The 26,515-nt window shown below is 44.4% G+C and overlaps 1 protein-coding gene across 2 annotated transcripts in view; it reads left to right on the forward strand.

The window, feature by feature from the left end:
• Window positions 1-16,555, forward strand: part of BAALC (BAALC binder of MAP3K1 and KLF4) — a 92,481-nt gene extending 75,926 nt beyond the window's left edge. The window contains exons 2-3 of one of the 2 annotated variants that reach the window (XM_032610120.1): window positions 891-1,057; window positions 15,094-16,555. In XM_032610120.1, coding sequence (XP_032466011.1) covers window positions 891-1,057; window positions 15,094-15,204 — 278 coding nt within the window. In that variant the 3' untranslated portion in view covers window positions 15,205-16,555. The remainder of the gene's footprint in view (window positions 1-890; window positions 1,058-15,093) is intronic. The other variant, XM_032610121.1, reaches the window with a different exon arrangement.
• Window positions 16,556-26,515: the final 9,960 nt, after the last annotated feature.

Here is a 26,515-nt window from a genome sequence, read left to right on the forward strand (position 1 = left end):
GGAGGAATAGAATGAATGACCTACCTGGCTGCCCTTGGCCTCCCTGTGGCCATGACAGAGCCCCTACTGGCTTCTCGTCTCCCACTTGGCACTCGCCCTCACGCTCCCTGGACCGCGTTTTATCTTTTCAATCAGATACTCTTTATCCATGAATTTCTCTCTGTAGTCCTCCTCTTGCTTGTTTTTTTTTTTTTTTTGGCCATGCCATGTGGCTTGTGGGATCTCAGTTCCTTGACCAGACCAGGGGTTGAACCCATGCCCTTGGCATTGTAAATGCAGAGTCCTAACCACTGGACTGCCAGGGAATTCCCTCCTGTTGCTTTTCAATTAGGCTATATTTAAACTTCATTCTATCATTTCTTGGCATTTCATGGAAGGAACACATGCTCAGTCCAATACCTTGAGGTGGAATTATGTAAAAAACGATATATAAACTTCAAACCAGTAACCCACTTCTAGGAATTTATCCTAAGGAAGTAATTAAGAATAAAGCTTTAACCCCAAGGAGTTTCATCATAGTAACATTTGATATGAAAAAGTGAAAACAGATATCCAATTAGAGGGGTTTAGTTAAATAAATGGTGACACATCCATACAATGACAGAGTAAGTATGTGAAAAATAGTATGGCAGAATATTTAAGGGTATAGAAAAATGTCATTGATGTATTAAGTAGAAATTTCAGGTTACAAAATTATTTTAAAGTCTCATTTTTGTAAAAAAAAAAAAACCACACATGTTCTTATAGAAAATGGTAGCTCTGCATGGTGGGATTGCTGCTTGACTTTTTTTTCTTGTTTTTGGCTGTCTTTTTTTCCACACTCTTGGAGATTGTTTTCAGTAACTGCTATATGCAAGACTCTAGTCGCATCCTCTGCTTCCCTCCCCCAGGTGGGCTGGAAGATGGCATGTCCTCCAACAGTGTGCCCCGATCGACAGCCCCAAGTGGAATATCCAACCCAGAGAAGAAGATGAGCTGTGGGACCCAGTGCCCAAATCCCCAGGGCCTCAGCTCAGGCCCCCTGACCCAGAAACAGAATGGCCTCCGGACCACAGAGGTAGGTCGCAGCCACAGAACAGACTTGGGACCGGAGACAGGGGGAGAAGGTTGCTTCAGGGCAGAGCCAGGCTGAGACAGCACCCAGGGAAGGAGCAGTGACAGCTCACCTTGCCAAAGGAAATTCTCCACCCACCCGTGTGAAAATTGTTGCAAAGAAAATAGCAAGGCTCCCCCTCCCACCCCCTGCCTTGAGGGTTGCTGTGTTTTGTTGAATCAGCGGAAATGGGTCCTTGATATTAGCGCCCTAAAGGAAGTGTGTGTTTGTTTAAATACAGCTTTGTTCAAGGACCTCCTTTGCTGTCGCAGCTCTCAGCCTCTTGATAGTGAGGTCTGTACTGGCTACGGGAACTAGTCTCAGGCCAGGCAGTCGGCCATCGCAGGGGTTGGCAGGGAAGAAGACCAGCGTGGTGGGAGACAAGCCTGGTGTTCTACCTCACACCCTCCAACCAGGTGGGCAGTGGGAGGGTCTGCAAGGGGGGTTCTTGTTGCAGAATGTGGTGACAGCATCACCCCACACTGTTGCTGTTGGAGATGAGGCAGGGCTACGGAGTCCCTGGACCTACCTGGCATCCTGTCTGATTCTTTCTTTTCTCTCCTGCTGCCCCGACCACTCCTTAGCAGACCAGCGCAGCCGTCCGCCGTTCCTCCCTCATCTTCCCCATCCCCTCTAGCTCCCACCTTCAAAGTCCACTACTTACCCAATACTCCAAATCCGTTTTACCCCTCTCCCCTGTCAAAACTTACTGGTCCTGTCCCTGAGGCCAGCGCCGTCTGTTTTCGAGGATCCAACTGGGTTATCTAACGATGGAATTCTTGCCCACATCAGTGAGTTCCCTTTCTAATCTTTGGTCAGAAAACCTGTTGCAAATTCAATTAAGTAAGTAGCTTTGCAGGAATCACTCAGTCTCCCAGAGTCTCAGGTTCTTTATCCACACAATGGAAATAGTACCAAGATGAGAGAACAGATGGGCCTGTTCTTTGTGAACTGAGAGGTGCTGTGAGAAAGGCAGTAAGGCACCCAGCACCACAAGCCAATTAAAGGAAACACTGATGGTGGCTCTTCAGACATGTAGAAGGTCATGGGTGGGGGGTAGATCTGAGGGCAGCAGTGGCCTTCCTGGTGTCCTGTATTGCCTGCTTTGTCTGTGCATAAGCTGGCCTTCTAGAGGCCCAAGCATCATTGCCATCTCCCAGGGCAGTCTGGGCCCCACAGAACTATGCTCAGAAGCTTGGTCATTGCTCTAGGGCAGGCCCTGACTTTTGTACCCTAACCTCCTCCCCACACTGTGCCCTCACCTTTTGAGCCAAGATGTTCCATGAATGGGAGGAAGTGGCTTTGCCTGTCACATGCTTGCTTTCCAACCTCACTTCCGTCATCCATCACTTTCAAGTTGTGTTCTGCAATTTACAAAGTGCTTTTAGTTCTAGTGGCTCATTGAATCCTCCCAAGAGCATGTAAAGTAAGCGTCATCCCATTTCAAAGACAAGGAAACTGAGATGCACTTGATTGATGACATGAATAGGTCATATAAGTGCTAGAGATGAGTGTTGGTAACTTTAAATTGAAACAGGTGACTATTAGAAAAGTGGAGCGTAGAGATCTTAAAGTACTTTTTTTGTCAAAGAATAATGTATCAGTCAGCTAATGCCACAATAATGCTGCATGACAAAGCAAATCAACATTCAGTGGCTTAAAACAACCATCTTTTTCTCCTCACAGTCAGCCACAATTTGAATGGCTAGGCCTGACTTCAGGCTCCAGGCTCCAGGTCTAGCTCAGTCTGTTCTGTGTATTTTATTCTGTGAATCAGGCTAAAAGAGCGGCAGCTCTCCGAGGTATATTATCATGGCTACGGCAGATAGCCCAAGAGGGCAAACGCATTTCATGTCTCTGCTCACACCATACCATCTAACCTCCTATTGGCCAAACCCAACATCAGTAGGACAAGGCAGTGTACTCTGTCCCCAGTAGAGAGACAGCAAAGGATTAGGAGCAATAGTGCAATCTACCACTTATAACATATATATAGAAAAATGTACAAGTCTGTCATAAGTCCAGTGAATTTTAATAAGGTGACACACCCGTGTAACCATCTTCCATATGGAGACACAGAACAGTATCACTACTCCAGAAATCCCCTGTGTGCCCCTCACCACGGTGACTGGGATGTGCCAGTCACTGTCCACACCCCAACAATATAACCACTGTCCTGACGTCTAGCATCACAGACCACTTTTGTTTATTTTTGACTTTTATAGATGGCATCATACAGTATTTGCTCTTCTGTGTCTGGCTTCTTTTGTTCAACATTATGCTAGTGAGAATCATCCATGTTGTTGTGAGTTGCAAAAATTTCCTCATTTTCATTGCTATGTATATTTCATTAAATGAATATACCACAATTTAACCCTTCTACTTGAAGGACATTTGGGTTGTTTCCAGTTTGGGGCTATTGTGAACAATATAGCTGTTAACATTCTTGTACCCTTAGGTGGACATTCACTTCTCTGGGGAATATATATATATATACCCAGGAGTAGAATTCCTGGCTCATAGGATGGGGATATATTTGGCTTTAATAGATACTGACACAGTTTTCCAAAGTGGTTATACCGCTTTACATGCTGACCGGCAGCAGATAAGTTCCAGTTACGGACCATAAGAATTTAAGGCCAGTAAGTCGTGCTTAGTCCTGTCTTTCTTCGGCCCGTGAGAGCAGCCTTCTAGGTGCCGCCTGGGGTGCTAAGCACTTCCTTGTATTATCTCACTTGATCCTCACAATGACTCTACAGTGTGATATTGTTGTCTCCAGTTCACAGATAAGAATGGAGACTCAGGCGGCTCAGGAAAGCTCTCCACACACCACACAGGCGTGCACTCTGGGAGCTGGTCTGGTAGTTAAAACGGGGCCGGGTGGAGCCAGTCCGCCTCGGACTCCAGCCACAGTGAAAACTGTGTCGCAGGGGAGTGAGGACCACGCACCTCACCAACACAGCACCAGGGGGCAGATGCCACACACTGATAAGCTGGTCACAAAACCAAATGTGAAATTTTGTTTTCACGATTCAGTGAACAATGCTGTGTTGTAAGTATTTCCAAAATAAGATCAGGGAGCGGATAGCTTCAGTTTTAAGCATTCAGACAATTGCTGAAATGCATCAGGGGTCTTCCTGTCCTGAGACCTCACCAGCCACCAGGCATCCTGACTTCCTCAAAGGCAAAGGTTTCTACTTAAGGTGTCAGCTTACAAGACAAGTCAACCTCTGATTGAAGCTTCTGTCAGCAGAGCTATCTCGTACCAACACAGATCTCAGCTGCCTAGAATCTGCCTAAGGAAAATAATTTTCTTCCTATTCCGTCCAGGGCCTTTGACATACTGTCTCTTCCTAGCTTGTTTCATACTCCAGGCTAGAGCTTCCTGCGTTTTCTGTGCCTGGCTCAGGCAGCGTCTGGCTCACCTCTTCTGGTCCGCCTTTGCTCCCCCCAGGATGAACTATTAGCACCTCACCGCGTTCCCCTGGACATCATCGGGCCACTGGCTGATGGTTCTTGGGCACTTTTTTAAAAGCTTTCCTTCTCCAGAAGAACCCGTTCATAAAGCATGCATCCTCATGCACGTGTCTACACAGTGTTCCCGTTCCGATTTTTTTTTTTTTTTTTTTTTGTGGTATGCGGGCCTCTCACTGTTGTGGCCTCTCCCGTTGCGGAGCACAGGCTCCGGACGCGCAGGCTCAGCGGCCATGGCCCACGGGCCCAGCCGCTCCGCGGCATGTGGGATCCTCCCGGACCGGGGCACGAACCCACGTCCCCTGCATCGGCAGGCGGACTCTCAACCACCGCGCCACCAGGGAAGCCCGCGTTCAGATTTATAGACCAAGTTTGTCCAGTCACTGGGCCTGGAAGATTTCCTCATCAGGTCCTATAAGCACTCTTCGGATTCCTTCATCTAATGTTCATCCACTGAGTGCCATCTGGGTGCCAGGCACTGTTCTGATGCCAAGGATCCAAGAGTGGAACAGGCACACATGCCCTTTGCTCTGAAGCAGTTGCCAATTTTTTTCCTCTTTTTTGATGTTCTAGAAAGGCACGATTTAATAAAATAGAGTCCTTGGTCTCAAGGAGTTCACAGTCTAGTAGAAGAGACATAGCAGTGAATACACTATTATAACACAGTGTGGTAAGTGCTATTATACAGGGGGTCATGTGATGCTGAGGGAGCCCCCAGGAGGGGCACCTCTTGTGTGCTCAGTACAGCGCCTGGCACTTAGCAGGGGAGCAACAAAAGTCTGTCAAGGGATTGAATGAATAAACCCAACCTGGATGTCAGAGAAAGCTTTCTGGGGGAAGAGAAGCCATATCTGAGAGCAGGAGAAGGAAGGGGGAGGGCTAGCCAGGTGAAAGTGGTGGACTAGGGTTGGGACGAAGGGGCACGTGATATAGCAGCGGAATGTGCCTTGAACTCTCCCAGGTTCTGGAACATGTGCCCAGCTCAGGATGTTGTGCATAGTAGGTGCTCAGTGAAACCACGGGGACCCTGTAGGGTCTTCTATTCAGGCCTCTGTTGTGCAACTTCAGGAAGCAGCTTCTACCACTCCCTTGCACTGTGTGCACAGGGCAGTCACAGCCTGCAATGCAGGTGCTGCCTTTGGAGTTGAGCAATGTGGTGCTACTTCCTCGGAATCCAGATGTCTCTGTCTGTCCTTTTTGATGCTGTCATCTGGTTCCACCGTGCTTAGTCTCCCTGTTTTCTGCAGTCTTCTCAGTACACACCCTTTGCTCCTGCAAAGCCAGCAGCTGCCAATTTTAATGGCGCTGAGCCTGGGGAGGCAGATAATACAGAATAAATGAAGATAGATTTGAAATGGTGCTGCGAAGGAAAGAGAAGGCCCCTGGAAGGGGATAGCAACTACTCGATTTAACATAGATGTGGTCCACAGTTCAGAGCACTTTCCAAAGGGCCACGAGGGGCAGCTGGCTTTGCTGATGCCTGGGAGCAGCTGGGAGCAGCAGCGTTCGGAGCCCTTCTCCACTCTCTATCTCATCAAACAAACTACATCTTCTTTCAATTTCCTCTGGCCCCTGTCTCATGCCCAGCGTTAATAGGTGCTAACTGGCAGAAAGATTGTGGCAAAAATGATGTCTCACAAATTGGAACTGTCTCAGTGGGGCGCTCTTTCTCTAGTAAACCTTGATTTGCTCCAGTCACTTGGGACCTTTCTGACTGTGCAGCATCTGATAAATCATCGACTGTCTCCTCCCCCAGCCTTCCCTGAGCTCAACAAACAAGCAAGGGGAAGCTCTGTAGCTGCTTGTTCTCTCCTGCTAATTAATTACTCAGGAACTCTGGGCTGCCTCCAGACATTTACTCTCCAATGTGAATGTGCCGTTTCTTCAGGCTTAGGACTCTTGTATTTCTCCTCCAGAGGTATAGCCTCAAGTATTCAGCTAAGGTAGAAAAGTGGATGGATGGTGGATGTAGCTCAGGGCAGACGAAGCTCTGAGTCTGTGGCGGGCCTCCCAGTGAGCCTTCACGTCTTCAGAAGTTGCATCTCTTTTAGTTGCTTTATTATTCTTGGCAAAGTGTCCGGACCTTGCCAAAGAAATTAGCTGATGCCTGGACTGATTCTCAGTTAAGTAGCCTCATCCTTCTGCGCTTCCTGCCCACCCCTCCCCCGCCGCCCCTCCAGTGTCTGACTGTCAGCAAGTCTTGGTGCGGTCCAGGAAAGGTAGGTGAAGCCTCAGAGACGTGGATGTGACCAAAGAGGGAGGCCTAATCCAGAAAGGAGGATGGGACCAGCCCAGAATTTCTCCTGGTTGGTGGTAATATGAGATCCGTGAGGAGAGTTTGGAAAGTAAATATGAGTCTCTCCTAGAGAAACAAAAACATGACATTAAAAGGAGAGTGAAGAAAAGAAACCATTGAGGACAACCAGAGAGGGAAACCTCTTAGAAGGACACTTTGGTGCATATTCTAGTTTAAGCCTGGGAAAAGGAAGCAATGTAGCAGCATAGGGATGTGTGTGTGTGTGTGTGTGTGTGTGTGTGTGTGTGTGTGGTGATTTCCACAATGCATCTATATATCAGCTGTTACCTTATGTAGACGAAGAATTGCAAAACTCAGTATTCACCTGAGGGTCTGCAGAAAAACCAATTCGATTAGAAGACTCTCAGGGCAGAGACCTTCTTCTTCTTTGTATTCTTCCCTTGCCCCCTGAGCCTGCTTCAGGGGTATGCACCTAGTGTGTACTCACTGACTGTTGCTTGAATGAGGTCGGCCTAGGACTTCATTAAGATTAGAAAAATTGGGACTACCCTGGTGGTCCAGTGGTTAAGAATCCACCTGCGGGTTCGGTCCCTGGTCAGGGAACTAAGATCCCACATGCCCCGGGGCAACTAAGCCCGCACGCCACAACTACTGAGCTCGCACCTCAACTAGAGTGCCTGAGTGCCACAGACTATTGAGCCCACGCACCCTGGAGCCCGGGCGCCACAACTAGAGAGAAGCCCGTGCACTGCAGCGAAGAGCCCATGTGTCGCAGCGAAAGATCCTACAGGCCTCAATGAAGATTCCTGCGTGCCACAACTAAGACTGGACGCAGCCAAAAAAAAAAGATGAGAAAAATTTCCCACGGCTCCACTCCCCACTCACCCCCTTCCCACGTCCAGCCTCCCACCATCTTTAGTTCAACTCAGCACCTCTGTTGACATTGGCCTCAAGCAAATTGCTTTAGCCTAAGTGACTTCAGTTGCCTCCTCGGGAAAAGTGAACACAACTACATTCCTGGCCATGTCTCAGGGATGGTGCAAGGAACAATCAATCACGAGCATGATTGAGATCCTAGGAAAGTTCTAGAATGTTTAGGCAGGGCAATGCAGATTGATGACTGTTCTGTTGGAGCCCAACTGCTCTTCTAAAGCAGGTTCTACTGCCTTCCTAGTATTTGATCTATCTGAGGTTTAAGTTGGGAAGCAACAACTCCCTTTGGCATCCGATACCTGATAAATAAAAACCCCTAGACTGAGTTAGCCCGAATTAGTACAAGTGGCTGTGGTCTGCACAGGATTTGCTTGAGGTTTGGGAAGTTCTTGACAGTTTTGCCTGAGGTATAGTCTGATCCCTGCCTCTGGAGGCTAGCATCCTGGCCCTTGGTGGAGTTGCTAAGATCAAATGTTTCCTGAATGACCTCTCATTAATACCAATAAAGCAGCAGCAAATAAATTCATGGAATTTGGGAACAGCTCGGAGTCTGTTATTGTGTGTCTCCTTTTAATGGGACTTGACTGAAAAGAAGAAAAATGTCTTGAGTTGCAGCTGACAAGGCTCAGGCTTTAATCTTTTAGGAAGGCAGAGAGGAAGGAACTAACATTGTCAAGAGTGTCTGCTGTGAGCCAGACACCCTATATAGATGGCATCCTCTTTAACCCTCACAGCTCTGAGTGGTAAGTAGCATCATTCCCCAGCTGGGAAAACCGGCTCGGGAAGATTAAGTGTTTGGCCAGCGTGGCAGAGGGAGTAGTGACTTGGCTGTGCTGGAGTTCAAGCCCAGGTCTGTCTGCCTCTAAACCTCATGATCTCCCTTCTCATTTCCTGAAGCAAAATGGTGGAGAATTTAGTGTGAGCACTGGCAGTTGTGGGAGGCTGGGTGTGAGGCCCACAGCCCACGTCCAGCCTCCCACCATCTTTAGTTCAACTCGCCACCTCTGTTGACATTGGCCTCAAGCAAATTGCTTTAGACTGAGTAACTTCAATTGCCTCCTCGGGAAGAGTGAACACAACTACATTCCTGGCCGTGTCTCAGGGATGGTGCAAGGAACAATCAATCACGAGCATGATTGAGATCCTAGGAAAGTTCTAGAATGTTTAGGCAGGGCAATGCAGACAGGTTCTATTCCCCAGGATTTTTTTCTGTTTCTTTCTGAAGATGAATCTTCACACACATGTTCTTCATCAAATTATTTGTCAGAGGTCTATTATGTGATGAGCACTAAGTTAGATGCTGAGGACACTGTGGTGAACGCAACAGACTGGGTCCCTCCCTCCTTGAAGTTTTAATCTGATGAAGATGTAGAAATAAGCAAGTAAACAAGCAAATAAATATATAGTCCAAAGTCTGGTTAAAGGCCAAGAAGAAAGTACAGAATACCGGGAGAGAGATAAGGCGGCCCCGTACTGTGTCTGCTTAGAAAATCCCTGCAACACTCCCTAGGAAATGACTGGCTGTGATTACCTCTGGTGAAAACACAGTGTGGCCAGAGCATGGGAACAAGTGTTACTTCTCACTGTGCTTTTTCTCTACTCTCTGGATTTCTTTTACCATAATTATGTATCATTTCTATAATTAAAAAATACTAGTTATGCAGAAAATTGGTGTCTGATAAATCATGAACTCAGTAAGCCTTTTTTCTTCATTGTCTAAAAGGAACTGTGAAAAGGTTGGTGCAGCCCTGTGTTAGGTATATTTGTGCAGTCAAATTAAAGCAGAGAACATCGCTCTTTCCATTTGGGAGAAAATGAGAAAAGGTGAGCTGACTTAGCTGCCCTCTTGGGTCCGGGCCTCCTTCCACGAGAATGAGCTGGGTGGTTGACTTCTAAACCCCAAGAGAAACACGTCCATGTGCCAGGAAGTTATCACAGTCAATCTGGTTACCTTTGAGAAATGACAGCTAATAAATGACTTTTAATTAAAGAGGCAGTATCAAGAGGACTAAAATCTATGATTCTAAACCTGTGGAAGTTAAAATGAGGCAAGGGAAGAATAGAAAAGCTGTAAAACCAGGTGAGAAACAAGAGTGTGGCCCATTAACAAAAATCAATGGTGATAAAACTCACAAAACAAGAATTTTATTTTATTTTATTTTATTTTATTTGCGGTACACGGGCCTCTCACTGTTGTGGCCTCTCCCGTTGCGGAGCACAGGCTCCGGACGCACAGGCTCAGCGGCCATGGCTCACAGGCCCAGCCACTCTGCGGCATGTGGGATCTTCCTGGACCGGGGCATGAACCCGTGTCCCCTGCATCGGCAGGCGGACTCTCAACCACTGTGCCACCAGGGAAGCCCAAAACAAGAATTTTAGAAGTGAAATTAGCAGACAGCTGCAAAAGGAAAAGGTACTAAATAGGCTTCTCTCAGCATTGAGTTGGGAAGTATAAGCTTTTTTTTAAGCCAGTAATTGCAATAGGGACACGTTTTCTTTTCCTGTCATTGAATAAAGAGGGTTGGCTGTTAAATTAAAAGGTTTGGCTGGCTAAAAACCACATCAGAGGGGAAAATATCTGTGTCATACAAAAAATGCTATAGTCCCAGAGGTACAAATGGTGCTGTTCCGCGTATCTATATAGCTCTTTTCTCAGAGGAGGGCAAAGCAACTTCTTTCTTGGAACTTCTAGAGAAACTATCTGGCATTGTGGTTCTCTTTCTCATTCATCTTTGTCCCTCTCATTTGGGCTTCAAATCTGAGGTTTCCAAGCTGTGACTAGATTTCAGCAACTACCAACCTCCTCAATCATGCTGCTTTAAAAAGGGTGGGCGCCTCTCTGAGGTCTCAGACTCGGAAGTTTTTCTTTTATAAAACACTTTCAAGTCAATGCATTGTTGTTCTGATTGTTTAATTTGCCAAATTAAATACAGTGTAATTATTTGAAAGTGGATTTGTATATGGCCTGGACCTTCTGTGCCCATCATTAGAATACAGAACTCCAGTTTGTTCTTTATCCAAATGTGGATCTTGTAGAGTTATTACTATTATTGGTATTTAGAAGTAGTCGTAGCAATAGTCATGGTTTCAGTAGAACAAGAAAGTTTTTGATTTAAATTTGGTATGTTTGACTGACATTATTTTGCGAATAGAATTAATGTCAAAAGCTATATAATTGGGGCGACTAACTGTCCTGGTTTGCAGGGGCCTGAGGTGGTTCCTTGAATGTGGGACTTTCCGTTTGAAAACGGGACAGTCTTGGACAAGCCAGAAGAAGTTGATCACCCTGTTAATGCTAAGTGACATGCTTAATTCTCTCCCCCCACCAAAACAAACAAACAAACAAAAAAACCCACTAAGAAGTAGGCATTATCCCTGCTTTTGGATAAGGAAATTGAGATTCAGAGGTTAAAGCAATGTCTCATGCAGCTAACTAATGGCAAAGCCTCATGCCAAATCCGGGTCTGCCTGGCCCCGAACCTTGTCCTCTGAACATCTCCATTGTCAGGCTTTTGCTACACAGATTTAAGAGATTGCCCCACTATAATTGAGATGCAAACCATACATATTCTGTGGCTGTTCTGGGAATGACTATTTTGTAGCCTTTGATTCTTAAACAGGCTGAAAAATTAAGAATCATCCAACTATTGAATGTTTGCTTGAATTTTTAAGCTTACGAAGGCAGACTGAAACTTAGAGCAGAGCACTTTCTGTGTAGAATCTTTAATAACTTTTTGTGAAATCGTGCCAATAACTCTAAAGAAAGGCAGTTATGCAGTTCAGAAAGTTTACATTTCCATTCTGGAAAGCTTTCTTACTGCCCACTGGTTTGAGGGGAATGCTGCCCTCAACTTGGCTCATTTCAAATAAGGCCTCTGTGTCTCTATTCCATGTCCCAGTCCTCGAAGCTTTTATGCAATAACACCTGAAATGGAAATCAGGTGGAATTAGCCTCATAATTGCCACCGTTTTCTTTTGGAAACAAAATTGGTTGTGGGACTTTGTGAGTTCTCTGCTTTTAGGAGGAAATAAACCCATAAAAGACACTGCTAGGCCCTAGTGCCGGTTCAGGCCTGGAGGAGCTGAGCGTTAAGACTAAGTCCTTAGACAGCATTGACTTCTGATTTTTTTTTTTTTTTTTTTTTTCAGTACGCGGGCCTGTCACTGTTGTGGCCTCTCCCGTTGCGGAGCACAGACTCTGGACGCGCAGGCTCAGCGGCCATGGCTCACGGGCCCAGCTGCTCCGCGGCATGTGGGATCTTCCCAGACCAGGGCACGAACCCGTGTCCCCTGCATCGGCAGGCGGACTCTCAACCACTGCGCCACCAGGGAAGCCCTGGTTTTGTTTTTAGTGGCTTCACGACCTTCCATCTGGTCATCTTTAATATTTAATATTTTGTCCCTTTTTCTAGCCAATCAGCTATATTAAGTCAAATACTAGAAATTGTATTTCCCTAAATCTTTTTGCACCTAGAAAAGGGCTTCTGCCTCAAATGTAATGATAAAGATAATAACTAATGTCCTTTGATATGCAAAGCCAACTTTATACCTAATTGTGCATCATGGACTGCTCATGACTATATGTCATTTTCTAAAATGGACTTAAAACAAATGGAATAAGTATGTGTTGTAGGGTGATAAGTGGAGGAAAATATGGAATTAAATTTTAGAGAAACTGGAATTAAAGAAATATCACTGTTTCTGCTGTTGAGTAGAAAAGATTTTATAGAGGAGGTGGGCTTTCAGAAGCAATGGAACGTAAAATTTTTGAGAGATTTGGTGTTCCAGACATGGTATGTGGATTGGGAAACAGGATAGTTTAAAACAATAGGCCTTGTGTGTTTTCACTGGAAGGCAGAGGCAGATTTACCATGAAGCTCAAGCCTCAGAGCTCCATTTAATTTTACATTTGAAATCTGACCTTCTCTTAAAAAGAGTCCCTAGGGCTTCCCAAAGGGCTTGCCCCTTGAGGCAAAAGGACCAGCTTTTATATTCCCAATAATCAGGCATTGGCTTTAGGCTGTCTCTGGAAATTAGGGTATAACCTCTTCGGCATTTCTGGATGAGGTGACTCTGATCAGATGAGGGCAAGTCTCAAAAGAAGGGTGCAGCTCTGAGTGATTAGCAGCCAAAACACAAAGCAGCTGAGGGTTGGATGCACCAGCCAAGTACACGGAATCTGAAAGGGGCATCAGCAGCGGCTACTACACAGGATACATGTGCCCTGTTAAAAACCTGCATATCATTTGCTAATAAATACAACAGAGCAATTTATTTTTCTCCAGTGGTGTGATAGACCACCATTTCTTGGGATGCACTGCAGATGAAGTATTGATACTTGGCTTATGTGCAGGGACCACGTTGTATGAAAAATCTGCATCTATCAACACTAGACTCATATCCAGAATGGGGAGATGCTCAGGCTGTGGGAGATGCTCCCACAGATCTGAGACTGACTGTTTTCCAGGAGGCTGACTCTGAGATGTCATTATATGAGATGTTCTTTGGGAAGTGCCCTGTCAACACTGCGGGAGGGAGGGCCGGAAGCAGAAGCGGGCAGAGGGAGAAGTGGAGCCACAATGCAGGCCCGCTCACAGCCGCGGCTGACCCCACCCCATGGGAAGCTCTGAAGCTAAATGGCAGGTCAGAGCTGTCCTGCTTTGGGTCAGATGGCCAGGCGTTTATACCCCTGCATCGGGCCACCTAGGAAGGGAAGGCCCCGGGTGAGGGGTTTCTCTGTAGCTGAGGCTGCCCTGAAGGGACAGCTGGAGGCTATTTGCCTGCTGCACCCCCTGCAGCTGGGCAGAGGGCCTTCCTGGAGTGGGGTTGGGGGCACACATCTCTGTCCATCCCCGACGGAGACAACTCATGAGGCCAGTCTCGGGCTCACTCCGAGCACACATCACTGAATGGAACGGGCACAGAATGACCCCCCAGCGGTCCCGCTGTCTTCTCTTGAGGGGGAAGGGGAGAATTGTGCACATATGCTTGAAGAACCTGCAGTTCTTAAATACTTTAGTATTTAATATAGATTCTGGACTTTCCTCACTTCTAAGTGGATAATCTACAGATTCAGAGAACAAACTAGCGGTTACCAGTGGGGAGAGGTAAGGAGGGAGGGGCAATATAAGACTGGGGGAAAAATGGGTTATTATGGGATTACATGAAATCATGTATGTGAAACTTCTGAAAATTGCAAGGCACCATGGAATTTAAAGAATCTTTCATTCAATAAAAAAATTGAAAAAAAGAAATGGATAATATATCCTACTTTTTACTTATTATACTTGTCAAGTCTTTTCTTCCCCTCATTTTTAGTTAATGACAGGCATTGTGCTAAGTGCCTTACATTCATTACCTTAGGTAATCCTTATAATAACATTATGCGTTCGGTACTATTATTATCCTCCATCTCATGGATGAGGAAACTCATCTAAGGGTTAGAGAGGTTAGAAAAAACTTGCCCACAGTGAAGTCAGTGTTCAAACCAAAGTCTGTCTGACTCCAAAGCTCAAACCCTTAGCTGCTCTACCAAAGCCAGCTGTGAAACCTCTCACATTGCCCTTTTTAAAAATAGATCTTTATTGGAGTACAATTGCTTCACAATACTGTGTTAGTTTCTGTTGCACAACAAAGCGGACCAACCGTATGCATACACATGTCCCCATATCCCCTCCCTCTTGAGCCTCCCTCCCACCCTCCCTCTCCCACTCCTCTAGGTGGTCACAAAGCACCAAGCTGATCTCCCTGTGCTATGCTGCTACTTCCCACTAGCTATCTATTTTACATTCCATAGTGTATATATGTCGATGCTACTCTCACTTCACCCCAGCTTCGCCCTCCCACCCCATGTCCTCAAGTCCATTTTCTATGTCTACCTCTTTATTCCTGATAAAGAAGATGTGGCACATATATACAATGGAATATTACTCAGCCATAAAAAGAAACGAAATTGAGTTATTTGTAGTGAGGTGGATGGACCTAGAGTCTGTCATACAGAGTTAAGTACGTCAGAAAGAGAAAAACAAATACCGTATACTGACTCATATATATGGAATCACATTGCCCTTTGATGGACCTTTGCCAATTCATTCATCCATTCATTCAACGGTGCTTTACCGAGCATTTCTATGCCAAGCTCTGCTCTAGGTTGGTATTAGAGATTCAACAGAGCAGCCTATGAAAAGGAGTATATGTGCATGTGTCCTTGTGGGTCGTTCTTCCTGCATCTGTGTGTGTGTGTGTGTGTGAGACAACTTCAAGAGATTAATGCAAATGTCAGGACCTTTGGATATTTCCTAGTAACTCAATTCACTGTGTTTAAACTTTTTAACAGGCTAAAAGAGACACTAAGCGGACGTCTGGAAAAGAAGTCACCATTAACGTCGCAGACAGCATCCGACAGGTGGACAGAAGTCGAAGAATCACAAAGAACTGCGTCAACTAGCAGAGTGTTCAGCCAGTTGAAGGGCAGAGGGACTTCTTTGGTGCCCTTCACATCCTGGACCCCATCACGGAACCTTGAAGACGTGGGTAGCCCTTGCTGTGTGGGAACGCTGCTGAGTGCCTTGGGAGACTGTCTTAGCCTGTTGGGACGTTCTCAGCCTCCTATTTATCACGTAAATGTATTGGCAGAGTACTCCCATAGGGTAATAAACTGCAAATGTATGTTAAGTTTGCCCCTTGCAACTGCTGCAGTGTGGTCTGATGGAAAAGTGGCGAGCAAAAGCACGGGCCAGTTTAGAAAACAGAGAAGTAGAAGGGGTAGGTTCCTGGCTGAAAGAGGCACAGTCGGTTCTGAGCTCTCCTGGCCATGGTCGTGCGCACTGTTTCAGGCAAGCTTATTCTTTCATTCTTCCTTTTTGAAATACCACCATCTCAAAGCTTACTGTGTTCACTTAAACGTTGGCTTTCACCCAACTCTAAACCCACATGTATGAGGAATCAAGAAACAGGAAAACTCTCTGTTACCCTTGTTTCCTTAGCTCAGGATGAGGGATTCGGATCCAATTTTACACAAACTAACCCCACCAACACCCATGGTATGTCCCAGGGAGGGCCTCTGTAATACAGTCACACCCATTTCTGTCTCATCTGCTTTCAGCATCCCCCCAGGCCAGGGTCCACGTCAGCCTCTGAACCATAGTATCACGGTAGTGGTCACCTCGGAGCCCTCAGGGTTCAGCAGACATTGCATTTTTCCAGCTTTCCACTTCCCTTTGCTTGTGTTCTTGAGTGTCTTTTCTCTCCAATAAGGCCATTTGCAGTTGTTAATCAAAGACCAGGCTCACAAGAGGGAGAAAATCTGGAACATGTTGGCTTCCCTTTGGCCTCTCTGCACAGCCCAGGACTGTGTCATTTGGTATCTGCAAAGGAATTGCTTTAAAAAGTCAGTAACTAGTTGGTGTGCGTTCACATGGACATTAGATCCACATGCACTGTGTTAGAAATCTGTAGCTGAGGCAGTAAAAAAAACCAAAATTGGTAGGAATAAAATTTTCTAGCATTTCTTTAAACATGTTAAGGTGGAGGTATTTTCCTCCGAAGTAATATAGCATGATTTTTAAAGGACTGTCAACATGCCTGGAATTAGGAAAGGTAGGACTAAAGTTGTACCGAATGATCCCAATAAACTCCATGTTTAGCAGAAATAGGTAGTCTGATGGTGTGTAGTTATCTATCATAGTCCGGAGAAGGTTAAAAATTCAGATACTTGGCCTCTTTACCTGCCAACTCTGTTATTCCTCAAACACAAGTGGGCAATGTCCGTCCCTTCCTTCCTTCCCTCCTTCCTTCCTTCCTTCCTTCCTTCCTTCCTTCCTTCCTTCCTTCCTTCCTTCCATGGATTGTATATTTATTCAGTAAACATTAAATGCCAACCCTGTGTCAGGCACCGTGCAGATGCTGAGAGATCTGGAGTCTGGCCAGTCACGGTTGTATATCCTGAATTTGACGGTGAGCTTAATAACTAGGGCCTGGCTTAGACGCTGGGGTATAGTGTATGGTGTGAATTGCTCTGCAGTGTAATTTTAATTTTATAGCCAGGATAGGTTTCTGTCCTCAACTCCAGATATGGGCATTCTCCTAATCACTGTCCAGGCCTTTACCGTGCACAAAACTACACTTTCCCAAACCTTTGTCATTTTGTGATTCTTTGAGAAAGGGCTTTTAGGGAACTTCATGTTCCGAAACTTTTAAATATAATAATAAAGCAAAACCTGTGACTTCCATGACCCCTCTGGTATGATTCAGCAGGAGCCACCCACTGCCAAAGTTTGGCATTGATCCTACAAGTTCAAGGGCTTGCTGTCCCAGGGCACCTGCACTGTGTTTTTGTGCAGAGTGTTTCTTCACCAGTCACTAGCTGACCTCGTTCCTCTTTGCAACTTTGTTTTTGCATCACTTAACTGCAGCTTCTTGTTTGGAATTTATCAACTTGAGAGGGTGTCTCTGTCTTATATAGAAACAGTTTCTCACTTCTGGAGGAGAGGAGAATGAAGGGCATATATGATCCTCCCCTCTCCAGAACAATCTGGATTTCACCAAGACCAGAAGTTAAACCATGTTACTGGAAATTCATCTGGCAACTTTTTCATGTGTGTATGATACAGGAAGCGATTCTTACCGTCCTATTAGCATAACACTTTCTATTGCAAAGTTTGTGTCAGTAAAGTCATCAATTTCAAACACACGGACAGTTACAGAGAATCTTTACTGGAATGTTAAATTTGTGTGTAGAGCTGGTTAGATTTTTTGTTTCTTTCAAACAAAGGGCTTTTAAGTGAATCCTCCAAAAAGCCTTGTGAAATAGGTAAGGGGAACACAATTAGCCCCCATTTACAGTTTAAAAAGTATTTATGGTCCACGCATCCAGTAAGTGGCGGAGCAGGGATTCAAGTGAGGGAAGTTTGCTGGCACATCCAGTGCTTTTTCTACTGTATAATATGAGGCCTTTCCCAGCAGGAAGGTCTGGCGTGGCTGGGAGATTCATTTGGAGGGGAATTGCCACGGAGCTGAGATTAAGCTGGGCACAAATCTAAGAGGGTGACAACAGTGACAAGAGAGGGCTGGTGAGCTCCTGGGGCATTTGGGTTTGGCCAGGCTCCCTTCTCCCTCCAGAGATGGTGACCCTGACCTAGTGTGAGAGGCATCTTCCGTGAAGGTCAGAAAGAGGAGAGACTTTAGGATTCAGAGGAGATTGAAATTGCCCCCCTCAGAAGAGCTGCTAAGAGACGGAAGGCAGGGCAGCCACTTCTGCCAACACCCGAGCCCTCTCTGGGTGCCCAGGTGAAGGGCTGTACCTCCTCATCCTTTCCCGGCTGTCACCCCCCCCTAAGTGATCCCACCCGACCCCCACCTCCCAGGCCACCTGAACACGCTGCTGCTTCCACTCCCTGTCTAAGCCCTGCTGGTTACGACCCTCACCAGCCCTGCTCACTGGCTGCCCCACATGCCACAGAAATGTATCCCATCCTTATTTGCTCCCCTAAGTAGGATTCACAAAACTGTCAGCCCTGCTGAACCAGATGGCAGGCGTGCTTTGTTGGCTGTTACGGTGTTAAAGCTTGAGAATGTCACAGAAAAGTCAGCTCTGGCAGAGACACCTGGTTTAGAACTCCAGTATCCATTCTCCTCTTCCTCCTGCCCATTTAGAATAAAGATTATACTTTCTAGCTTCCTTTAAAGTTAGGAGTAGCTACATTATTAAGTTCTGGCCAATGAAATGAGTGACGCTTGGAAGATTCCAGGAAGTCTCCTTATAAAAGAATGATCAGGCCCTTTCTTCCCCTTTTTCCCTCCTGCTTCCTGGAATGAGGAGGTAATGGCTGGAGTCACAGCAGTCCCCAGGATCATGAGGTAACCTTGGGAATGGAAGACATGCCACGCTGAGCAACAAGTTAGAAGAAGCCCAGATCCCTGATTCCACTGAGTCTCCATGAGCCCAGGACCATACACCCCAGACCTCTTTTTGTGAGAGAGAAATATACTTCTACCTCATTTAAGCTGCTTTTTCAGGTCATTACTCACAGCCAAACCTAATTCAAATTAATATACAACTTTATCTTCTTTTGAAAACTTGGAAGATCTTTCATCCTTGGGCCCTTGTCATCACTCACATACAGTAAGCCAGAGCTGATAAGGTTGTGTTAGCTGAAGTTGGGGGTCTCCAGCTCATGAGGGCCCCCACCACTCACTGTGGCCGGCACACGGCAGCCTTCCCATTTGTTACCTGCTGGGGCCCTGAGACATTTGTGTTTGCAACCCCTGCTCCAAACTGTGTTCCCAATATATTGTTTTCATGTTCTTTTTAGGAGTCATCAAAATATAGAAGGTCCTTTTACCCCATTCCACATTCTAGAAAGTCAATCTCAGGAGAATTTTATGTGTAGGCAAACTACAAACATGATTTAATGGTTAACATTCTATATTCACTTCCCCTTTCACTTACTCCATACGTATTTACCAAGAAGTTTAATGTGTCAGAACGTGGGATATGGTGAGGAATAAAATAGACTTGTACCCTGCCCTCGTGGAGCTGGTGTTCTAGTGGAGAAAACAGACAATAACGACATAAAGAAAGAAATTATTACGATAATTTAAGGTGGTGATGAATGCTGAAAAATAATGTTAACAGGAGAATGGATTGGAGGGAGGCAGGAATGGAAGCAGGGACCATTTAGGAGGCCACTGCAGCAGCCCTGGGGAGAGATATAAAGAACAGAATAATGGTTGTGAAGATGGGTAGAAGTGGATGGATGCTGAGTACACTTTGGAAATAGAAACATTAAGATTTGCTCATGGTTGTAGGAAATGAAGAGAAGGGACAAACCAATGTGATTCCTAAGTTTTTTGTTTTTTTTTTTTTTTGATCAACAGAGTTCTTGGTAAGATAGTATAAGACGAAGTGAAAAAACTTGTTTGGGTTTTTTGACAGGGTGGGTGGCTCTCTCAGCTGGGCCATGTTTACCAGCCTGCCTTGCTGTAAGTTCCTAAACTACTTCAGCAATATTTAATTCTCCTTAAATTACTTCAAATTGTTCCTTAAAACCATCCCTGATGGAAGACCATAAAAGCCAGCATCAGAAGGGATGTATACTTAATTCTCTTGGGAATATGGAACAATGAAGCCGTCCTGACATTATCAGACAATGGATCACCCAGATTGCAACCCAGCAGAGAGCTAAGTCTGGGCACGTATTGCCAGAGCGAGCGTTGCAGTTTTAATTTCTTAACTAGACCTTCTCGAGGTAGGACTTCATGTTAAAAGGAAAAGGGATAAATAATATTGCCCTTTCTGATCCAAATAGCCGTTTTCATAACATCGCCGTGTGCCAGGGAGGTGGCTGAATTTGTTCGCTTTTTAAATTTTATTATCCAGAGAAAGTCTCCCTCTGTTCTAATAGATAAATCAACCATGGGATGGCCTCTGAAACAAGGGGCTGCAGCCAGCCAGCCGGGAAAAGCAGAGAAGACAGGCTTCAGGTGCAGGAGACAAATCCTAACCTGGCATCTAACAGCTTTGTGCCCTGGGGCAAATGGTGGAGCCTCTCAGGGGAAATAATAGCCGTCTTTCTGAGAGTGTGTTGTGAGGATTAAGTGAGATAACACATGTAGATAACATACTGTGTGCCACGTAATAATAATCACGGCCCTGTGCCAGGTACAGTGCTTGGTGTGTCACACACACGACTTGTAATCAATAAAGCTGTCCCGCCACATGAGCCTTATTAGCCCCCCCTTTACAGATAAAAGGAATGGAGACTAGAAGGTCAAAGGCTATGCAGCTACTAAACGGCAGAGCTGGGATTTGAACCTATGTCTGCCTGTCTGGGAAAACCCCTGCTCTGGCCACTGCAACCATGAGTAAGTACCTAGAATGTGTTAATCTTCTTCCTGTCATGATGGATGGCAAGTGACTTCACAGCTCTTTTTATAGCATTGGTGTCTCAGCACCACCAAGTTGTCCGTGTTAATGCCAGGATCCATGACAGCACCCTGGATACAAATCTGTGAAGTTTCATCATTGTTTCTTTTAAACTTTTTTCTTAACAGCAGCAAAGGCAGTAGCCATCTTTTGGTTGTGCCACAATATTAAAATTCCTCTGAAGGTAATACTAGTAAATTTGGGGGTCTTTCTAAAACGTATTGCAAACCTAAGTATTATAGATCTATCATAGTAATCCCTCCTTCCTCTTTGTTCTAGAATAGGAAGATGAAGGCCTGGGCTAGCTGGGTCCCCCAGGAGAAAGGGCAGCATTGTGACTTATAGAAAGGGATGAAATGGAATAGAATTAGTTTCTAGTGGGAAAAAAAAATTAGCAGGTGGAAAGAATTATGATTGCTTAGCACTGACGGTTTGCAACATGGCTGCACATTGGAATCACCTGGGAAGCTTTAACGACTATTCAGGCCTGTTCCCTCCCCCAGAGATTCTGATTTAATTGGTCTAGGGTGCAACCTGTATATTAAGACATTTCAAAACTCCCAAGAGGGTTCAAATGCGCATTTAGGATTTAGAACCAGTGCCTTAGCAGATCACAGACAGAATTAGTGTCTCCAAAACTCTCTGAGAGGGTCTTAAATCAGACTCCCTGGGTTTGGATCCTGTTTTCACCGCTGACTGAGGGTCTTAAATCAGACTCCCTGGGTTTGGATCCTGTTTTCACTGCTGACTAGGTTTATGACCTTGGGTAAGTCATTTAAGCTCTTCATGTTCCTGTTTGCCTGTTTATAAAATGAAGCTAAGAGTATCTCATGGTGTTACTGACCAGGGTTCTTGGCCTCCTTAAACAATAGAAATTGACCAGAGACCAGACAAGAAATTCAGGCAAGGCTTTACTGGGGCTCCTGCTTCAGCAGGGTGGAGCCAGAACAAGTAGCAGGTTCCCCTGCTTCCTCCCTGAAGTGGGGGCGGTGGGGGGGGGCACGAGCTGGTCCCTTAAATGGGGTGAGGATGAGGGCTGATTGGTTGGTCGGCAGGAGGGGCAGCTTAGGTGGTCTGCCCACCCCCTCCTTGGTGGTGCTGTGTGCAGGGTGCATACACAGTCCCCTGCTTTTGCTCCCAGCTCCTCAGAAGTGGCAGTGAAGTCTTTGGTCTTTTTGTATCTTGTTGTTCATAATTTGTCCCAACTGAGCATGCACCGCAGTTATTTTTAGCCCCTTATAGTTTCTCTGTATTTTGTTGCTCCAGCAGATGTTTGTTCAGGTGCAAGCACCGCAGCAAATGGTCCCAGGTCCCATGTTTCAGGTCCCAGCCTGTCTCAGTGATAGCAGGAGGATTTAGTAAGGATGTATTGATACATGTAAAGCTCTTAGCACAGTGCCCAGCATATGAGGATAAACACAAGGTTGTTTATTATTGTTGAACTGTTATCCAGCCCTGAAAATTCTAGGACATGGGCAAGGCCTGACATATAAAATTCAGCTCTTAAAGGTAAATGTACCAGAGAGCTGGCTCCTTACTTAAGTACTTTGTTTCTTCTCATGCACCATAAATGTACCTTTTCCCAAGTAAATACTTCTTTTTTATTTTTTTTTATTTTTGGCTGTGTTGGGTCTTCATTTCTGTGCGAGGGCTTTCTCTAGTTGTGGCAAGCGGGGGCCACTCTTCATGATGCACGGTGCGTGGGCCTCTCACTGTCGCGGCCTCTCTTATTGCGGAACACAGGCTCCAGATGCGCAGGCTCAGTACTTGTGGCTCATGGGCCTAGTTGCTTCGCAGCATGTGGGATCTTCCCAGACCAGGGCTCGAACCCGTGTCCCCTGCATTGGCAGGCAGATTCTCAACCACTGCGCCACCAGGGAAGCCCAAGATAAGTACTTCTTATCCAATACAAAATGTACCTTGGGCATCATGAGATGAAGACAGCAACCATCTTCAAGAAATCTTCCTAAGGAGCCTGTGCTTTACTCTGGGCAGAAGAACTGACCCAGGATAATGCAGAGGAAGAAAGCTTGCTTAGTTTTGGAAACTTTATGCTGTCCCTTTAAACTTGTCTGAGCTTTCATTGGTAAGTTCTCCGGAGGGTAGTGGTCCCCAGATTGGTAACTAGCAAGTGAGACATGATTTTAGATGTAAAGGAGTCCCGTGTGAGGAGTGGTACAGCCATGGATTTGGGGTTTCCACAGTTTTCCTTGGCACTAATAATGTCCAGCTGCTGGCATCAAATATGCGATGCTGTTCTCTAGGAAGACAGAATGCCCCATTCCAGCATATTGGACGAAGCTGGCAACACCCCTGCAGATCCTGTGCAGACCTGTTTGGTTCTGTCCTTAAGACATCCCAGCTTTCTCCCTGGCTGTCACAACCAGGAAAGATTCAACTAAATATGTATATTCATATTTGAACGAGCACAGGAAATTAATCCTTTAAAAGAAAAGATCCTTCTAAAACACCTTTGAGAACTCTAAAAGAAGAATAGGGGCAGTTCACCTACTACTTCTTGAGCAAAATCAAGGCTAACTTTTTTTTTTTTGAATTTTATTTTTTTATACAGCAGGTACTTATTAGTTATCGATTTTATACGTATTAGCATATATATGTCAATCCCAATCTCCCAGTTCATCACACCACCACCACCACCACCACCACTGCTTTCCCCCCTTGGTGTCCATACATTTGTTCTCTACATCTGTGTCTCTATTTCTGCCCTGCAAACCGGTTCATCTGTACCATTTTTCTAGATTCCACATATATGCGTTAATATACATATTAGTTTTTCTCTTTCTGACTTACTTCACTCTGTATGACAGTCTCTAGGTCCATCCACGTCTCTACAAATGACCCAATTTCGTTCCTTTTTATGGCTAATATTCCATTCTATATATGTACCAAATCTTTTTTATACATTTGTCTGTCGATGGGCATTTAGGTTGCTTCCACAACGTGGCTATTGTAAATAGTGCTGCAATTAATATTGGGGTGCATGTGTCTTTTGGAATTATGGTTTTCTCTGGGTATATGCTCAGTAGTGGGATTGCTGGGTCATATGGTAATTCTATTTTTAGTTTTTTAAGGAACCTCCACACTGTTCTCCATAGCGGCTGTATCAATTTACATTCCCACCAACAGTGCAAGAGGGTTCCCTTTTCTCTACACCCTCTCCAGCATTTATTTTTTGTAGATTTTCTGATGATGCCTATTCTAACCGGTGTGAGGTGATACTTCATTGCAGTTTTGACTTGATTTTCTCTAATAATTAGTGATGTTGAGAAGCTTTTCATGTGCCTCTTGGCCATCTGTGTGTCTTTTTGGAGAAATGTCTATTTAGATCTTCTGCCCATTTTTGGATTGGGTTGTTTGTTTTTTTAATATTGAGCTACATGGGCTGTTTATATATTTTGGAGATTTATCCTTTGTCCATTGATTCGTTTGCAAATATTTTCTCCCATTCTGAAGGTTGTCTTTTCGTCTGGTTTATGGTTTCCTTTGCTGTGCAAAAGCTTTTAAGTTTCATTAGCTCCCATTTGTTTATTTTTGTTTTTACTTCCATTACTCCAGGAGGTGGGTCAAAAAAGATCTTGCTGTGGTTTATGTCAAATAGTGTTCTTCCTATGTTTTCCTCAAAGAGTTTTATGGTGTTTGGCGTTACATTTAGGTCTTTATCCATTGTGAGTTTATTTTTGTGTATGGTGTTAGGGAGTGTTCTAATTTCATTCTTTTACATGTAGCTGTCCAGTTTTCCCAGCACCACTTATTGAAGAGACTGTCTTTTCTCCATTGTGTATCCTTGCCTCCTTTGTCATAGATTAGTTGACCATAGGTGCGTGGGTTTATCTCTGGGCTTTCTATATTGTTCCATTGATCTATGTTTCTGTTTTTGTGCCAGTACCATATTGTCTTGATTACTGTAGCTTTGTAGTATAGTCTGAAGTCAGGGAGTCTGATTCCTCCAGCTCCATTGTTTTCCCTCAAGATTGCTTTGACTATTCGGGATCTTTTGTGTCTCCATACAAATTTTAAGACCTTTTGTTCTAGTTCTGTAAAAAATGCCATTGGTAATTTGATAGGGATTGCACTGAATCTGTAGATTGCTTTGGGTAGTATACTCATTTTCACAATATTGATTCTTCCAAACCAACAACATGGTATATCTCTCAATCTGTTTGTGTCAGCTTTGATTTCTTTCATCAGTGTCTTATAGTTTTCTGAATACAGGTCTTTTACCTCCTTCAGTTGGTTTATTCCTAGGTATTTTATTCTTTTTGTTCCAATGGTGAATGGGATTGTTTCCTTAATATCTCTTTCTGATCTTTCGTTGTTAGTGTATAGGAATGCAAGAGATTTCTGTACATTAATTTTGTATCCTGCAGCTTTACCAGATTCACTGCTTAGCTTTAGTAGTTTTCTGGTGGTATTTTTAGGATTATCTATGTATAGTATCATGTCATCTGCAATCACTGACAGTTTTACTTCTTCTTTTCCAATTTGTATTCCTTTTATTTCTTTTTCTTGTCTGATTGCTGTGGCTAGGACTTCCAAAACTATGTTGAATAATAGTGGCAAGAGTGGACATCCTTGTCTCATTGCTGATCTTAGAGGAAATGCTTTCAGTTTTTCACCATTGAGAATGATGTTTACTGTGGGTTTGTCGTATATGGCCTGTATTATGTTGAGGTAGGTTCCCTCTATGCCCACTTTCTGGAGAGTCTTTATCATAACTGGGTGTTGAATTTTGTCAAAAGCTTTTTCTGCATCTATTGAGACGATTATATGGTTTTTATTCTTCAGTTAACGTGGTGTATCCCATTGATTGATTTACATATACTGAAGAATCCTTGCATCCCTGGGATAAATCCCACTTGATCATGGTGTATGATCCTTTTAATATGTTGTTGGATTCTGCTTGCTAGTATTTTGTTGAGGATTTTTGCATCTATATTCATCAGTGATATTGGTCTGTAATTTTCTTTTTTTGTAGTATCTTTGTCTGTTATCTTTGTCTGGTTTGGGTATCAGGGTGATGGTAGCCTCGTAGAATGTGTTTGGGAGTGTTCCTTCCTCCACAGTTTTTTGGAAGAGTTTGAGAAGGATGGGTGTTAGCTCTTCTCTAAATGTTTGATAGAATTCACCTGTGAAGCCATCTGGTCCTGGACTTTTGTTTGTTGGAAGATTTTTAATCACAGTTTCAATTTCATTACTTGTGATTGCTCTGTTCATGTTTTCTATTTCTTCCTGGTTCAGTCTTGGAAGGTTATACCTTTCTAATAATTTTTCCATATCTTCCAGGTTGTACATTTTATTGGCATAGAGTTGCTTATAGTATCTTATGATGCTTTGTATGTCGGCAGAGTCCATTGTAACTTCTACTTTTTCATTTCTAATTTTATTGATTTGAGTCCTCTCCCTCTTTTTCTTGATGAGTCTGGCTAAAGGTTTATCAATTTTGTTTATCTTCTCAAAGAACCGGCTTTTAGTTTTATCGATCTTTGCTATTGTTTTCTTTGTTTCTATTTCATTTATTTCTGCTATGATCTTTATGATTTCTTTCCTTCTACTAACTTTGGGTTTTGTTTGTTCTTCTTTCTCTAGTTCCTTTAGGTGTAAGGTTAGATTGTTTATTTGAGATTTTTCTTGTTTCTTGAGGTAGGATTGTATTGCTATAAACTTCCCTCTGAGAACTGTTTTGCTGCATCCCATAGGTTTTGGATCATCGTATTTTCATTGTCATTTGTCTCTAGGTATTTTTTTATTTCCTCTTTGATTTCTTCAGTGATCTCTTGGTTATTCAGTAATGTATTGTTTAGCCTCCATGTGT

Source organism: Phocoena sinus, chromosome 17 (genome assembly GCF_008692025.1).
Source record: "Phocoena sinus isolate mPhoSin1 chromosome 17, mPhoSin1.pri, whole genome shotgun sequence".
NCBI classification, from domain to species: Eukaryota; Metazoa; Chordata; class Mammalia; order Artiodactyla; family Phocoenidae; genus Phocoena; species Phocoena sinus.